This window comes from Lipomyces doorenjongii (assembly GCF_038497915.1).
Source record: "Lipomyces doorenjongii strain NRRL Y-27504 unplaced genomic scaffold V1508scaffold_37, whole genome shotgun sequence".
Lineage (NCBI taxonomy): Eukaryota > Fungi > Ascomycota > Lipomycetes > Lipomycetales > Lipomycetaceae > Lipomyces > Lipomyces doorenjongii.
This window is the reverse complement of record NW_027118104.1, coordinates 62,818-77,014: the sequence shown is the minus strand read 5'-3', so window position 1 is coordinate 77,014 and position 14,197 is coordinate 62,818. Positions and strand designations below refer to the sequence as shown.

At 47.1% G+C, this 14,197-nt stretch overlaps 7 protein-coding genes and 1 non-coding gene across 8 annotated transcripts; 4 read left to right on the top strand and 4 right to left on the bottom strand.

Moving 5' to 3' along the window:
- The first annotated feature begins 134 nt into the window (after positions 1-134).
- On the top strand, positions 135-2,323 carry V1508DRAFT_420372 (cytochrome P450). Its single transcript, XM_066940737.1, has 3 exons — positions 135-1,632; positions 1,685-1,772; positions 1,830-2,323. Exons 1-3 carry the CDS (start codon positions 320-322, stop codon positions 1,899-1,901), a joined length of 1,473 nt encoding a protein of 490 aa, XP_066794852.1. The 5' UTR covers positions 135-319; the 3' UTR covers positions 1,902-2,323.
- Positions 2,324-2,470: 147 nt separating this feature from the next.
- On the bottom strand, positions 2,471-4,426 carry V1508DRAFT_456596 (uncharacterized protein). Its single transcript, XM_066942658.1, has 2 exons — positions 3,329-4,426; positions 2,471-3,275 (listed from the first exon to the last, which is right to left on the bottom strand). The coding sequence occupies exons 1-2, from the start codon at positions 4,206-4,208 to the stop codon at positions 2,521-2,523; spliced, it is 1,635 nt and encodes a 544-aa protein (XP_066794851.1). The 5' UTR covers positions 4,209-4,426; the 3' UTR covers positions 2,471-2,520.
- Positions 4,420-6,576, top strand: V1508DRAFT_420368 (uncharacterized protein). The gene is made up of 2 exons (XM_066940736.1): positions 4,420-4,862; positions 4,930-6,576. Exons 1-2 carry the CDS (start codon positions 4,587-4,589, stop codon positions 6,274-6,276), a joined length of 1,623 nt encoding a protein of 540 aa, XP_066794850.1. The 5' UTR covers positions 4,420-4,586; the 3' UTR covers positions 6,277-6,576.
- A 335-nt stretch (positions 6,577-6,911) lies between these two features.
- V1508DRAFT_388526 (P-loop containing nucleoside triphosphate hydrolase protein) lies at positions 6,912-7,999 on the top strand. The gene is made up of 3 exons (XM_066937869.1): positions 6,912-7,115; positions 7,182-7,675; positions 7,730-7,999. The coding sequence occupies exons 2-3, from the start codon at positions 7,247-7,249 to the stop codon at positions 7,868-7,870; spliced, it is 570 nt and encodes a 189-aa protein (XP_066794849.1). The 5' UTR covers positions 6,912-7,115; positions 7,182-7,246; the 3' UTR covers positions 7,871-7,999.
- A 459-nt stretch (positions 8,000-8,458) lies between these two features.
- V1508DRAFT_t64 lies at positions 8,459-8,530 on the bottom strand. Its single transcript has one exon. It is a non-coding gene; the product is annotated as a tRNA-Pro (tRNA).
- Positions 8,531-9,113: 583 nt separating this feature from the next.
- On the bottom strand, positions 9,114-9,494 carry V1508DRAFT_356783 (uncharacterized protein; the record flags this gene model as incomplete). The annotated part of the gene is made up of 1 exon (XM_066937006.1): positions 9,114-9,494. The coding sequence occupies one exon, from the start codon at positions 9,492-9,494 to the stop codon at positions 9,114-9,116; it is 381 nt and encodes a 126-aa protein (XP_066794848.1).
- An 875-nt stretch (positions 9,495-10,369) lies between these two features.
- Positions 10,370-12,114, top strand: V1508DRAFT_456593 (amidase signature domain-containing protein). The gene is made up of 2 exons (XM_066942657.1): positions 10,370-10,751; positions 10,803-12,114. Exons 1-2 carry the CDS (start codon positions 10,557-10,559, stop codon positions 12,006-12,008), a joined length of 1,401 nt encoding a protein of 466 aa, XP_066794847.1. The 5' UTR covers positions 10,370-10,556; the 3' UTR covers positions 12,009-12,114.
- Positions 12,066-14,059, bottom strand: V1508DRAFT_440375 (uncharacterized protein). Its single transcript, XM_066942254.1, has 2 exons — positions 13,491-14,059; positions 12,066-13,442 (listed from the first exon to the last, which is right to left on the bottom strand). The coding sequence occupies exons 1-2, from the start codon at positions 13,964-13,966 to the stop codon at positions 12,185-12,187; spliced, it is 1,734 nt and encodes a 577-aa protein (XP_066794846.1). The 5' UTR covers positions 13,967-14,059; the 3' UTR covers positions 12,066-12,184.
- Between the last annotated feature and the right edge of the window lie 138 nt (positions 14,060-14,197).

Genomic DNA, 14,197 nt, shown 5'->3' with positions numbered 1-14,197 from the left:
TACTTGCAGCTTCTGCTATGCAGGATATAATGCCAATATAGACAATGAAAGAAGTACCCTCTATCTTCTAGTACCGAGATCCACACAGCCACATCAACACACCCAGAAAGTTTCAGGAGTGGAGCAGTGGCTAGCTGGTCCGTGCTGCATTCGCTAGGATGCGCCACTAAAGCCGCCACAGTAGGGTGGCTCGAAATATCTTGGTAACTCCGTTAAATATGGATCTGGTGCATTGAAGTCGGTGATTCCTGTGGGCAGAGAATTGAACAGGCAAGCGCTGATTGTTTTCTGCGATTCGTCTGAATATTAGAGAGGTACAATGTTAGCTGCAGCCATAGTTGTATTGGGATTGGCGGGTCTTGTCAGTTACAGTTTGATCAGACGCTCCATGTTATCCAACATCCCTGGACCGGCAATTACGGCATTCACGGATGTATGGATCCTGATCAATACATACTTTGAGAGACGTAATCGATTGATTCATGAGTTACACCGAAAATATGGGCCACTTGTGCGACTGAGTCCGCATGAAATTTCGGTATCTGATCCTGGCAGTATTAAGCATATTTATATAAACAACTTCGACAAATCGAAGTTCTATTTTTTGTTCGATAATTATGGTGTGACTAATGCGTTCTCTGCAATTGAAAAGAAAGTACATGCTCCAAAAAGACGCGTCATGCACCAACTTTATTCGAAGACTGCAGTGTCTGCACCTGGCGTGGAAGAATGTATTCTTGAAAGGCTTGACCGCGCCGCGCACTATTTCGAACAATCACATAAGAAAAACAAAGCTATTGATGTTTTACAACTGTTTAGATCTATTGCAATGGACGTTGTTACGGCATTTCAATTTGGGGCGGATCATGGTACGGATTTTATTCGGAATCCTCTGGAACGTGACTTGATTCTCGGAAAATATAGAGTGCAGACGCGATCCTGGTTTGTAGGACCGTATCTCCCTTCCTTGGCGAAGTATGTTCTTCCAAAGGCATTTGTGGCATCCCTTATGTTTACAGATCAGTGGAATTTGGATAACATGCAGCGATCGGGATTTCCACCCGACTCCGCCGCAAAAAAGTTGATTGACGGCGGATTTTCAGAGATGGAAGCCGCAAGTGAAATCGCAGATCATGTTGTTGCTGGACATGAGACCACTGCTGTTGCGTTGACTTACTTGTGTTGGCACCTTGCTAAGCATCTAGAAATACAGGAGAGACTGAAAGCCGAGATTCGAGCTGCTAGTGGCCCATCAGAGAGACATGGCCCAAGTTCTGTACTTCCAGCATTCAAAGACCTTGATAGATTGCCGTACCTTGCAGCAGTACTTCAAGAGACCCTACGACTGTATGCTCCCATCCCGGCAAGTGAGCCTCGCGTTGTTCCTCCGAGCGGCATGTGGTACAGTCCGTCGTCATCAGAGTACGGGTCGAATGCATCGCGTTATTTTATTCCTGGTGGAGTAGTGATCTCGGTGCAGCCGTGGACGCTTCACCGCGATCCATCAGTTTTCCCTGACCCGGAGACGTTTGATCCAGAGCGATGGATTAAGTCTGATTCTGAAACACTGCACAAGATGAATAAATCTTTTATGACATTTGGTGCTGGTATTCGGATGTGTGTTGGAATGAAGTCAGTTCTCAATTCGTGTATTGTAATTAAATCCAATACTAACGACATCCAGCCTCGCAATGGAAGACTTAAAATTCATTACGGCCTTTATTTTCTCGAAATATACCGTAAAGCTTGGAGCTGAGACCACAGATGACAGCGTAAGTATCTGATTCTTATCTCATATTGCTTTTATGCGGGCATTAACGGTGTATAAGATGTACATGATCGATCGATACAGTACGCGGCCAAAAGCAAATGCTTGCTACTTAGAGTTCGAAGAACGTTGAATTTTATATTAGACACGAGGAACGATTGGGCTTAGATGTATATATTAATGACAAAACGATACATATTGGGATTGGTGATAATTCGCTGTAAATCTGTACCGTGATTAGTCGACCGGTAAGCAGCTATACTTCTGCCTAACTGTCGCGATACCAAGTCGAATTTCATATGAGTGCCAGGCCACTATCTTACTAAGTTGTACACTTAAAATGGCGCGGCAAACTAACTATATGACGGAATCTATATGATACAAGAATGTCCGAGTCTATTGTGATCCTTTGTCTCGCGAAGTAACTGATCGAACACAAATTACATATTACAGTCTGTGTATTTATTTGTATTGTTTAGTTAAACTGACAGAGTTCTGCCATAGTACATTTGCCCTTAACTATAGCATATTCGCTAGTTGTTTTCGGTACCGAGATATTCAGAAGCGTTGTACACTCACACGTTTATAAAATACACTAGCCGCGTTATGAATCACGAAAAATCCTAAGCGCGTGTATGCCAAATATCCAAGGGTTACGTTAGTATTTACATCTACGGTGGCCGGAGGCAGGACGGTTTTCAGCCCATATGATCAGTACTCATGTCACAATTATATTATTGGATTCACACATATTAATCAACCCTATCCCCTATATACACTCTAAGTCTCCATAAATGCATCAAGAAATATCTAGTAGCCGCATTTTCAACCACAAAAATAGATCTCGGCCATGACGTAATATCGCCTATCCCGTCAGTCTTTCGAACAATATCAGTCAGGCACTCACGTACAACCGATGACGTTTCGAAACCGCACAGTTGATTAACGAAGTACCGAATCACCGGAATATTGCGTTTTTCGTTGTAGAAGAACCCAGAGTCTTTTAAATTCCCTTTGGCATCAGTAAGAGATGACCAAGATAATTCCGCAATCACAATCCCCTCTACATTGGCCTTTTTTTCGTCAACGTAAAATCCACGTACTCCACTTAACCGCAAATTTCTCGCAGAAATCTCGAGCCGTCGTCGTAGTCTCCGTTCAATTAATGAAGCCATGTCTGGGGCCCTGCCCGTTTTCTCGGAGGGCACACCAGCTATACTCCGTAGATAGTTTAGGTGCTTCCAGTTCGACTGACGAACATGCTCTCGTTTCAGAATATGATAGGTTGCTCCACCTACTATATCTTTCTTAGATTCTGGTTCCAAAGGAAGATACACATAATCAATGTCAGCATCTTTTCTGTCGCTGACCACAGCTTCATAAGCAGCGGATAATGCCCCGCTAGCGTCCTTGAAGAGCTTAAATACTGTAAGTTCTTGTAACAGGTTTGATGGTAGCTTCACACGCCAGTTTGCGCAGAGACGTGATTTGCTTGCAAGTGTAGCCACTGCAGATGATCTGTCAGCAGTATGCAATGTAAGGAACTATACAAACATATACCATATGGATTATTTTGCATTCGTCTAGAAAAATCTGGAAGATCAGGGAAATTTGATGGCTTCGTCTGACTTCGCCGAGTAGAAAACCATTTCTCTGGTCTCGTGAGGAGAATAGAACGGTCTAATTGGAAGTCGTCATTGTCGTATCTACTTGGCCGTCGCGGTGGCAAGCCTTCTGCTGTCTTGGACTGACGCGCACTACCTTGTTGAACGTCATTATTCAGTTGCTCTGGAATCTTGTCATACTCCCTCGTGGTAGATGTACTGAGAAGAATCTTCGTCTGATCAGTGTCGCTTTCGCTAGTAGCCACTGTGAGTGGGTCCCCATCTGTCAATGGGTTGCTGCTGAGAGTGCTCCTGCACTTCGTTGTTCTCTGCCGTGGCGCGACTGTTTTAATAGAATCATATATGACTTGAGAATCACTGGGCGAACCCGATTGATCTTCGACAGGCTCAGATGCATTTGTCGGTTTTCGACCAGCCCTGTTGCTTAACAAGCATTGATTATCGTCTCTTGTGATTGTGGTCTCATCTTGACATCCACCGACAGTATCATCTAATAAGATACGCCTTGGTGTACCATCTGACTGTCGCATGCTTTTGCTTATGGTAGCATCAGTCGCGGTCGTTAGTGATTTCCCTGTTTCGTCAAGGACTAATGAGATAGTAGAAGAAAAATTTCGCATTTGATGCTCAATTCTGCAAATATTTCCAATTTTGATATCCCTCGAGCCACAAATCAAAAAGTATTTAACTCCATTCCCTCTCCTGTAATTGGATAGGCAACCAAACGAACGAAACGAAGACAACAAGACTCGCGCTTGTCCAGGACGTGTAGAACGCCGTCCAAAGGTCACCGCATTCTTGCTATAATAGCTCATCGTACATTATGCGCATTTCCCGTCGCGTATACCTAACGATACGACACAGTAGTAGCGTCACGCTACCAATAATGCATATTTGCGAGGCCAATGATTTTTGTGAACGGCTGAAACAAATTGCACAGCCACCGACGGGAGTTCTCGTTGGTACAGGAATAGCCACTCTAACAGTGGCGGTGTATGTACGTATGATCTCTTACAATCTATTGCGAACCAAATTAGTTCATGCAATTCCAGCCTCAGACCTATTAGTTCCGGTATAAATTTCAATTCCAGTGCAGATTTCCCACTTGAGTTATCGTCGTTGCAGAAGTTTCAAGTATTTACCTGACTGATTGAACGTCACAACGCAGATCAGTTTTAGATCGAGACCAAAACATGGATATTTCTATTACGCGGCAACAGCTAAGTCAGATCACCAAATTCTCGACCTTACACCCGCGGCCTGAGGGCCACAAGTATGCATATGGGACAGCTGGATTTAGATTGCTCGGGTCGCTTCTAGACTCGGTCGTCTTCAGAGTAGGGCTCCTGGCTGCGTTGCGTTCACGTAAGTTGGATGGAGAAACCATCGGAGTCATGATCACCGCATCGCATAATCCGCCTGATGACAATGGTGTCAAGTTGATTGACCCCCAGGGTGAGATGCTCGAGGTATGATTCTTATGCAAAGTTGGCACATTGAAGTGGATTGTGGTATGAACTTGGGCTGATGAAGTAGGCTTCGTGGGAAACGTACGCGACTAAGTTCGCTAACGCGGAGACCGACGATGAATTAACGAAAGAGTACTTGGCAGTTGCTGAAGCTTTGAAGATCAATTTAGACAGTCCATCAAATGTCGTTTTTGCGCGCGACACGCGTGCTTCTGGGCCAGCTCTGGTGGCTGCTTTGAAGGACGGATTGCGGGCAGCAGCAGCCGACTATGCGGATTACAGAATTCTTACCACGCCGCAACTTCATTATATTGTGAAATGCATCAATACTGGAAAGAGCGCCACTCCTTATGGAGATCCAAGTGAGCAGGGATACTTTGACAAGCTTTCTACAGCCTTTAAGATCGTGGCTAAAGGGAAACCAAAACCGCCGATTGTCACTGTTGACGCAGCGAATGGCGTGGGAGGCCCAAAACTCAAGGAATTGGCAAGATGCATCGGCTCGGATTATCTTGATATTAATGTTGTGAAAGATGAAATCGACGCTGTCGAGAGACTCAACTTTCAGTGTGGCGCTGACTTCGTAAAAACGCAGCAGAAGCTTCCTGTGGGTCTCGAGCCTGCTCCATTCGAGCTTTACGCTTCCTTGGATGGCGACGCCGATCGAATTGTGTTTTATTACGTGGATGAGTCGAATAAGTTCCATCTTCTTGACGGTGATAAGATAGCATCTTTGGCTGCTATGTTTATTCGTGATTTAATAGCGGTTTCAGGAGTAGACCTGCAAGTCGGAGTCGTTCAGACTGCGTATGCGAACGGAAGCTCATCAAAATATTTAACGGAGATTTTGAAAGTTCCTATTACTGTCACTCCGACCGGTGTCAAGCATCTGCACCACGCCGCTCAGTTGTTCGATGTTGGAGTTTATTTCGAAGCAAATGGCCATGGTACTGTTCTGTTCTCCAACAGTTCCATGAAGACACTTGAATCTTTTGAGGCCCAAAACCCAGGTCAACAAGACGCTGTCACTACATTGCTCTCCCTCGCAGCTTTGATCAATCAGACTGTCGGCGATGCGCTCTCGGATCTGCTCCTTGTTATTGCGATCTTGAGTCACAAAGCATGGGGTCCCAATGAATGGGACCTTACGTATACAGATCTTCCTAACCGGCTTGTTCGGGTGGTCGTCAAGGATCGGACTGCGTTCAAGACGGAAGACGCGGAGCGGAGATTGATTGAGCCGAAAGGGTTGCAGGGCCATATTGATGCACTCGTCAAGAAATACAAGTCTGGCCGCAGTTTTGTTCGTGCGAGTGGTACCGAGGACGCGGTGAGAGTGTACGCTGAAGCTGCAACGAGGTTGGAGGCCGATGAACTGGCAGTCAAGGTGTCAGACTCGTTGAAGGGATTATGAAATCTCGTTGTGACGTTTGAGTGCAATGTACGTCTTTCGCGATGGAATCTAAACTAACTCGGAAGCTCCTGTTTTTTGCGATGAGTTGTTTGTGCTGTAAAAACTTACAATTAGACATGCATATAGTAGCAGATATGATCCATAAATTGCCGATATTTCAGATGTCGCCCTGTGGAATAAGCACGCTACCGCTCCAGCGTGCAGCGTCAGGTTGTCCTCAAGTGTGTAGCCTCGTTCCTGCTGGAATTGTTTACAGTCGTCGGAAAGCATATTACCGGCATCAACTTGCTTTTGGCAAGAATGGTTTAGGGTTGATCAGATACGTGCTCGGCCCACTGTCGGGAACCCAATGTCGAACCGTTTGGGCTTCTATCCGCTCATCGAACGTTAAATAGTGACGGCATTTATCAACTCGAGTGGAGAAAATATGATCGTCTTGCCGCATGCGCAATTAGTTAAATGTAAACTTGTTGGGCCTACGTATAGCACCTCATCCGTATTGATGCTTTGGCCCCCCACGGGGCTCTTGCAGCTCAGCGAGATGCATTAAAGTTTATAGGCTCGGTTGGTGGTAGGTGTGGGGGATCCGTACAGCTAAAGTCGGCATTTTTCGTTGGGACATAGCACACTCAGGACCGCACGTTCCGGGCCCCAGGCTGATGAGAACTGCTCGGCTGACCTTCTTCCACTTTTCCTCTTGGCTCGTCGTTGCTCCTCCGTGGATGTCACCAATCCTCATCTCATAGCAGTGTCGTATTCGTGCTGAAGCTCATCACTTGGATTCTCAAGGTTAGTGTCGACTGTCTTGCGACTATTCGAACTCAATTCGACATTCGAGTGTGGTGTCTTAGTCTGATCATTATTGACCTTGCGGGGCCAGAAATGCTAACGCCGTATATTTATAGGTGTCGCCTGCCTTAGGTACTTTGTCTACTTTGTCTACTTCGTCTACACGACGTTTTTCATTACAATGTCACACACTTACATGGTCTGGGTTATCGCCGGCCCGGCGGGCTGCGGCAAGACCACTGTCGCGGAGTTCCTCGCCAAGGAATTGGATGCGCCATATGTCGAGGGTGACAACTTGCACTCACCTGAGAATATCCACAGGATGTCCGTCGGCATCGCCCTCACAGATGAGGACCGAGAGCCTTGGCTGCGAAAAATTGTGCCAGAGACAATTCATGCCATCAAGGCTCGGAGTAAGCCTGAAGAGCCCCGTTACGGCGTCGTGACCTGCTCGGCCCTGAAAAAGAAATACAGAGACGCGATCCGAGCGTCGACTAGAGAGTTGAGAGAGCGACATGGTCTGTCTGTAGGCGTCCGATTTTTGTTCATGTCGATAGATGAGGAGGTATTACTGAAGCGTGTCCGTGGCCGACAGGGTCACTATATGAAGGTATGTGTTGGTTAACCGCAACAGTTCTGTACAATGTAACTAACGATGGTACAGGAATCGATGGTCGCCAGCCAGATTAGAATTCTGGAATTGCCCACATTGTCGGAGATTGACTCTGTGCGTTTGGATGTCACTGGCAAGATGCCTGAGGAGGTCAACCAGCTTGCCAAGACCGCTGTTCTTTCCCTGCCGTAGTTGATTGCTTATAATATTAGAGTTTGGTTTAATTAGACACTTGTTTGGGAAAAATATGTGCGGAATCTTTTGTAGTACTAGTATAGAATAACCGCCTATCAGAGTTGAATTTATTTGGTGTTCAATTCATCCAATTTTCCCACAATTATTGGCGACGTCATACCTCGTCAGCCAGAGGCATCATACTTTCACCGGTGATGGCCCTGCAGGCTGATCAAGCCGACAGACCGAAGGAGTTGCTACAGCCTGTTAAGATGCATTTAACATTTAGTCTGCGCTATATTTACACGCGCGTCAAATGCAGCGTAAGTTAAGGGGTAAATATATGCAACAAGGAGACATCAATAGTGTTATAAATATGGACTGTTATATAATAAAATTATACTATGACATAATTGCCAATGATAATGACATTAACGTTACAAAGTTATTAATATATTGCCAGTAATATAATTCTATCGTCCTGGGCATAACAAGGTTCGCCCATATTGTTTACAGTTATGATTGCCATTACATATCTTGCACTACATTCCCACTAAGTTAGAGGGTTACTTTAATATCCAAAAAGAAATTTGAAAAAGGAAGACAGGGCCGAGCTGGGAATTGAACCCAGGACCACTCGCACCCAAAGCGAGTATCATACTACTAGACCACACGGCCGTATTCGTCCTGGAACCTCTCCTCCGAACGAGCTGGGTTTGCAAAACCTAAACCCTAGCCCTGAATCCTAGCATTACAGGGACACGTAGTTTGCGACCATGCTTGCAGCCCCAAATATACGCATCCAGTCTTGCATACACTCAAGACCGCATTTTGGATCCTATACTTGGACTGTTTCCGCATCTTGCTAATCGCGAGAAAGCCAGGCAATAGCTTCCGCCCAGCAGCCACAGCGTATGACAGTGGTCCTGCGTGCTCCTTGATGTGCTTGCTAATAGCCATCCGGCATTATTTACGGCAGGGACTATAGGGTAGAAGTTCTTGAGCCTGACTGGAAGGTCTAGACGCAAGTCAGGCGCAGTCCAATTGCACCAGCTGGCATACTAAACTGCAAGAACAATCACAACAAGCAGTATAATCAACAATGGCACAAATATTAACGATAGCAAATATATATCTCTCTTCAACATTCTCGGCCGTCCTTTGCGCGGTGCGTCTCTTGGCGGATCAAATAATGCTTGGAGTTCTTCTGTGCTACAGGGTTCCCGATCAATACAAAGATCGACCATACTGCTTGCCAGATCTATACGCCAGCGACGTGAATGGCGCCCAGACAGCGTATTATATCGAGCCGGCACGGCAGAAGAAAGCGCTGCTTTGCGGTGCACGTGCACGGCGTCTCCAAGCCATATCCATCCGCCATCTTGCCTATTTCCTTCTCAATAACTCGCAGGGCATCATTTCGACGGATTGAAAGCGGAAGACTAAAGTTCTTTCTTGACTTTGATATGTCTTTCAGTTGCTGACTCCACAGATCCTCCTTTAACAATCGCAGGATAGATGCATGCAATATAGCAGATGCACTTAGCATACCTGCCTTCAGAGAGTGGTGAGATGCTTCGACTGGAGATGTACTACTAAATCCGAAGTTTATGTTGTGCTTGATATGTTGCTCTGACCACATTTATTCATTCTTCATCTCAGCGTCTAATGAATCTAAACCATTGGTCTTTGAGATATGACATGCAGTCAACCGGATACTTGAGAGACGCATTGTCGATTACTGCACGTAAGTCGTCTTCCGTTTTAGAGAAGGTCATATTCTTGATGTCGTCCATAAATTCCGATTGTTGGTCCTTCGGTAAGATGTCGTCGAATAATAAATATTCCGAGCACGGTGTCTGCGTCGATCGGAAGCGAGTATACATACCCTCTGTCAGGAAGTTCATGCAGCAGCTTCATGACTGAAGATAACTTCGCGATCTTCGCGGGCGCTGTGATTAACCACATCACTAGTAAGCATGGTGACTCCTGGAGAGCGATAAATCATCTCCGGCTTTGAAGTGTACTCGACGGAGATTTGAGTATTTGCCGCAGCATCGAAATTGCCTTGGATTGTGTGCTCAGCTTGTGGGGCGACCTGCACGTCTAGCCGAATATTTTATCTCATTGGCATTAAGACTCTCTGAACATGCTCACTGCAGTCCAGACTCTAAGCGATGGATGGAGCACAGAACAAATCGATAAATGGGTATTCCGCCCGCCCAATTTGTCAATGAAAAACATCCTCCTGCGCCCGGGTGGTTGACTGCCGGGTAGGCCCACATTCGGCGGGTGTAGGAGGTTATTTGGCATTTCCTCGTTAACTTCGTTCACCTTCGTAATTATTCTCCGCAAACACTCCCAGCAAGCTTGAGGTGGCAAAAATGTTGCTCTACGAGATTACGGTATCTTACTTAACTGCTCCACTATGCACATATAATAGACTTGTAATCGGAGGACAAGAGTTTCGTAGGTGTTACGTTTGCATCCAAGAATGCTATCCGTGACGGTCATTTTACAGGCTGGGCGGCCAGAGTGACGGTTTAGCCGACGTCTTTAAGCCACGCCGAGGAAGACAAAACGCGCGGCGACTCCACAACTCATTGCTTCGTGACCCAAGCGTAGATATCTCTCCCTAATATATACCCGACGCAAGTCTTCCTCTACTCATTTACACAGCAATTGAGCATAGAATATTTACAAAATGGTTGAAACTATTGGTTGGACTATCCCCCAGTGGCTCGAAGCCCAGCGCGCCAGTTCGTCCGAGGAAGGCCTAGCTCGTATTATCGCTCAGGTCGCGACTTTCAGCAAGGATGATGTTGCGTTCATTACTATCGCCTCAGAAGACTTCTTGAAGACCCAGTGGGAGCAGATACAGGCGATTCCTAACGCTAAGGTTTGTATCTATTTGAAGCGGGACTTGATTTCACTTGAACTAATGTCTCAGGAACTGCCACTCTATGGTGTCCCGTTCGCTCCGAAGGATAACATCGATGTTGCCGGTCTCCCAACCACCGTTGCCTGCCCTGCGTTCAAGTACAATCCTACCAAGGACGCCGTCATAATCCAGATGCTAAAGGCCGCAGGTGCCATCCCAATCTGCAAGACCAACCTCGACCAGTTTGCTACGGGTCTCGTTGGTACTCGTTCACCATATGGTGCTGTCCCGTCCGCATTCAATTCAGAGTACTGCTCCGGTGGTTCATCGTCTGGCTCTTCAAATATTGTCGCCCGTGGTCTCGCGCCTTTCTCTCTCGGAACCGACACTGCTGGTTCAGGCCGTGTTCCCGCTATGCACAACAATTTGATCGGTCTCAAGCCTTCTCGTGGAGCATTCAGTGCTACCGGCGTCGTTCCCGCCTGTCGTGAACTGGACTGTGTCTCTGTTTTTGCCCAAAATCTTCCCGATGCTAAGACCGTGTTTGATCTCGCCGCCAAGTATGATCCAGCTGACTCCTATTCCTGTGCGCTTCCCAATATTATGCTCCCATCTTTCGGCGCCAAGCCAAAGCTTGCGATTCCCGACGTACCTCAGTGGTTCGACGACACAGAGAATGCTCCACTATGGGAAAAGGCAGTCGAGGAATTCAAGGCCGCCGGCGTCGAACTCATCCCCTCAGATTTTACACCCATGTACAAGCTCGGTGCCTGCCTGTACGAGGGACCTTGGGTCGCTGAGCGGTACACTGTCGTCCGCAAGCTCATCGAGTCCGACCCGGACGCGATGGATCCCACCGTTCGCACCATCATCCAGCTAGCTAACAAATTCTCCGCCGCGGACCAATTCGATTGGGAACACCTCCGTAGGGATCTTGTTCGTGAAATAGAGACCAAGTTCGCAGACTTTGACGGCTTCTTAGTTCCCACTGCCCCGTTGTCGCCAAAAATCAAGGACGTCCAGGCTGATCCTATCAAGCTGAACTCGAAGCAGGGGACATACACTAACTTTGTAAATTTTGCGGATATGGCCGCGCTGGCCATCCCTGCGGGATTCAGGCAAGACAGCATGCCTTTCGGAGTCACTATCGTCGGACGGAAACACACGGACTACGCATTGCTGGATATTGCTCAGAAGGTCTTGAGCGGTAAGGAGCGTTTGCTTGGTAATTTGGGAAAGAAGTCTGTCGTCAACGTTACTGACGTTGTTGTTTAAATTTGGGCATTAATGGGCTACGAAATTTTTGACGAGGAACAAAATGAGCAGCGGTTATTCATTGGTGTAAATAGATTACCTAATCGTCACATCTTGCATTATCTTACACTACTGTACAAACTTCTTTCCTTGCTACAATTTCGTGCCAAACGAACCTGTCCACACTCGTGACAAGCTCAACTCTCGTTCGAGTTCGAATGAACGCGACCCTGCTCCACCGCCTTGCAAATAGCACTAGTCATTTGAGAAATCGCTTGAAGGGTTAGCAAAAGTTGCTCATCCCTCTGCCGCTGCTCCTCAAGCGAACGCTTATACAATGTCACAAACTCATGTAGAATTCCTTCCGCAGAGGATCGCATTCGTGGTAACTCCTGTGGCCGTCGTTGACTCGTGGAGACTCCGGGAGGCGGTTCCGAAGGCGGAAGATAATCAGTTGTGCTGGGTTGCGTTCGGGTGATTCCGACATCGTCTTCCTCTCTTGCGTTCTCATCATAGTCGCATTCGTCCTCCGCCACCGCTGTCGAAGCGTCCTGATCAATTCGGCGGCGTTTCATGACTACAGCCGCGGCTGGATCCAGATCCCCAGATATATCAGTGTTGCGAGTTGCTTGCCGTTGAATCGTAGATGCGACTTGCGCATCACGGTTCAGTGGTTGCTGAGGGTTCGGGGGAGGATTAGGTGGTGAGGGCGTTGATGATGATGCAGGATCAAACAGATTTGGCATCTGCTGATAGTAATTGCCCCGCACATTATTATCAATTTGTAGTTGGAATGGAATTTGGAACGATTGATGTTGTTGATGCTGTTGTGTTGTATTTAAATTTGCGGATGTGTGCATGTTCGTGTTGTCGGCTCGCTGCATTCTATCAGGTGAGGAATTGGGATTTGTCTGCATATGCGGAGACGTGCCGGTTCTCGACTGACGATGACAATACTGCAGCTGCACATATGCGCCTTGCTGTTTCTCCATGTCTCGTTGGGTAGTGTTGCCACGAATGGTCGCAGATTGCGAGGTGGCTTGTGCAGATGCGCTGGACGCTGTGGATGCCGAGTTGCACGTACGCGTAGGGACATATGAATTCGATTCAGTTCGGGTTATCGTGGCGGGTGACTGTGGTTGCGAATGAACAGGAGATTGCTGTGTCAGCGCCGGCGCGACTGAAACTCTGAAGGTGTTCATAAGAGGTGCATCCGACGTTGCGAAAGTAGTTGTCGTCGTTGGAACTGGCTGTATTCGCGACCGCAGCACCGAGTAAACTCGCTTTTGAAAATCAGAGCGCTCTATTAGTGGTTCCAAAGCTTCGTACACTATGTCAGAGATTGGGGTCATGGATTTGCTGAGATATCGTCGTTGCTCTTTGACTGGGATATCCCACCAGATCACACCGGCGGGGGCACCAAACAGCTTTCCAGTCTGAAAATCTTTGATTCTTCTGTAGTACCAGTTAGTGATGGTAACCAAAAAACCCTAATGAGCCTACCGATAGGTGACCGTCAAAAACCCAAACTTCTCGTGTAATGACTTTGCTGTCCTCTGGGGATTCATAGCACTCTTAACAAACACAGAATGTACTTTCTCGAAAAATACTTCCGCAGTTTCAGGCTTCTCCAGGGCAGCAGTCATCAAAACGGCACTACTGGCGACTGGATTCGGTCCATCAGCCGACGTAGTTCTCGTATTGGCAGCATGCACTGAGGCCGTAGTCGCTTCTCTAGCCGCGATCTCGTGACGTTTGCATTCTTTGTAAGATTCAATTAGTGTCAGAATGTCTGCATCAGTCCAATTCCTTCCTGCTGAGCATTCAATTATACGGAACTTCGAGGTATATGCGAATGGCGCGGCAGTGGTTGGGGAACTTTCGGACGGCCTCTGCTGCGGCCGAGGGTAGGGCGAGAGTGACTGTTGTTGCATTTGCAATGCCTGCTCCTGCGGCTGTACAGCCGTTACCATCTCCATGGTGGATGATTCCACTTATGTCAAATCTGGAAACGGTTTAGTAGTTACCTGTCATTGATGCGGGGATGCACTTGTCTCTTAGTCCAGGGTAACTGGATTCTGGAGCGGCTGTTGGAAGATGCATGTGCGCAGTTTGGCGGTAATCTTCTTGGACCAATATGAGCTAGTACAGAAGAGGAAATTTTGTCAGGGTGCCTGGAAGCCAACATCTCTACTAGTTTATGGCTGCAA

Bases quoted from the DNA above. Each gene is read 5' to 3' on its own strand.
- V1508DRAFT_456593 (XM_066942657.1), top strand. From the start codon at position 10,557: ATGGTTGAAACTATTGGTTGGACTATCCCCCAGTGGCTCGAAGCCCAG. The intron at 10,752-10,802 runs GTTTGTATCTAT...CTAATGTCTCAG, and splicing joins AGGCGATTCCTAACGCTAAG to GAACTGCCACTCTATGGTGT.
- V1508DRAFT_456596 (XM_066942658.1), bottom strand. From the start codon at position 4,208: ATGAGCTATTATAGCAAGAATGCGGTGACCTTTGGACGGCGTTCTACA. The intron at 3,276-3,328 runs GTATATGTTTGT...GATCATCTGCAG, and splicing joins AATGCAAAATAATCCATATG to TGGCTACACTTGCAAGCAAA.
- V1508DRAFT_420368 (XM_066940736.1), top strand. From the start codon at position 4,587: ATGGATATTTCTATTACGCGGCAACAGCTAAGTCAGATCACCAAATTC. The intron at 4,863-4,929 runs GTATGATTCTTA...CTGATGAAGTAG, and splicing joins CCCAGGGTGAGATGCTCGAG to GCTTCGTGGGAAACGTACGC.
- V1508DRAFT_440375 (XM_066942254.1), bottom strand. From the start codon at position 13,966: ATGGAGATGGTAACGGCTGTACAGCCGCAGGAGCAGGCATTGCAAATG. The intron at 13,443-13,490 runs GTAGGCTCATTA...CTGGTACTACAG, and splicing joins TTTTTGACGGTCACCTATCG to AAGAATCAAAGATTTTCAGA.
- V1508DRAFT_420372 (XM_066940737.1), top strand. From the start codon at position 320: ATGTTAGCTGCAGCCATAGTTGTATTGGGATTGGCGGGTCTTGTCAGT. The intron at 1,633-1,684 runs GTCAGTTCTCAA...AACGACATCCAG, and splicing joins CGGATGTGTGTTGGAATGAA to CCTCGCAATGGAAGACTTAA. The intron at 1,773-1,829 runs GTAAGTATCTGA...ACGGTGTATAAG, and splicing joins CTGAGACCACAGATGACAGC to ATGTACATGATCGATCGATA.
- V1508DRAFT_388526 (XM_066937869.1), top strand. From the start codon at position 7,247: ATGTCACACACTTACATGGTCTGGGTTATCGCCGGCCCGGCGGGCTGC. The intron at 7,676-7,729 runs GTATGTGTTGGT...ACGATGGTACAG, and splicing joins GACAGGGTCACTATATGAAG to GAATCGATGGTCGCCAGCCA.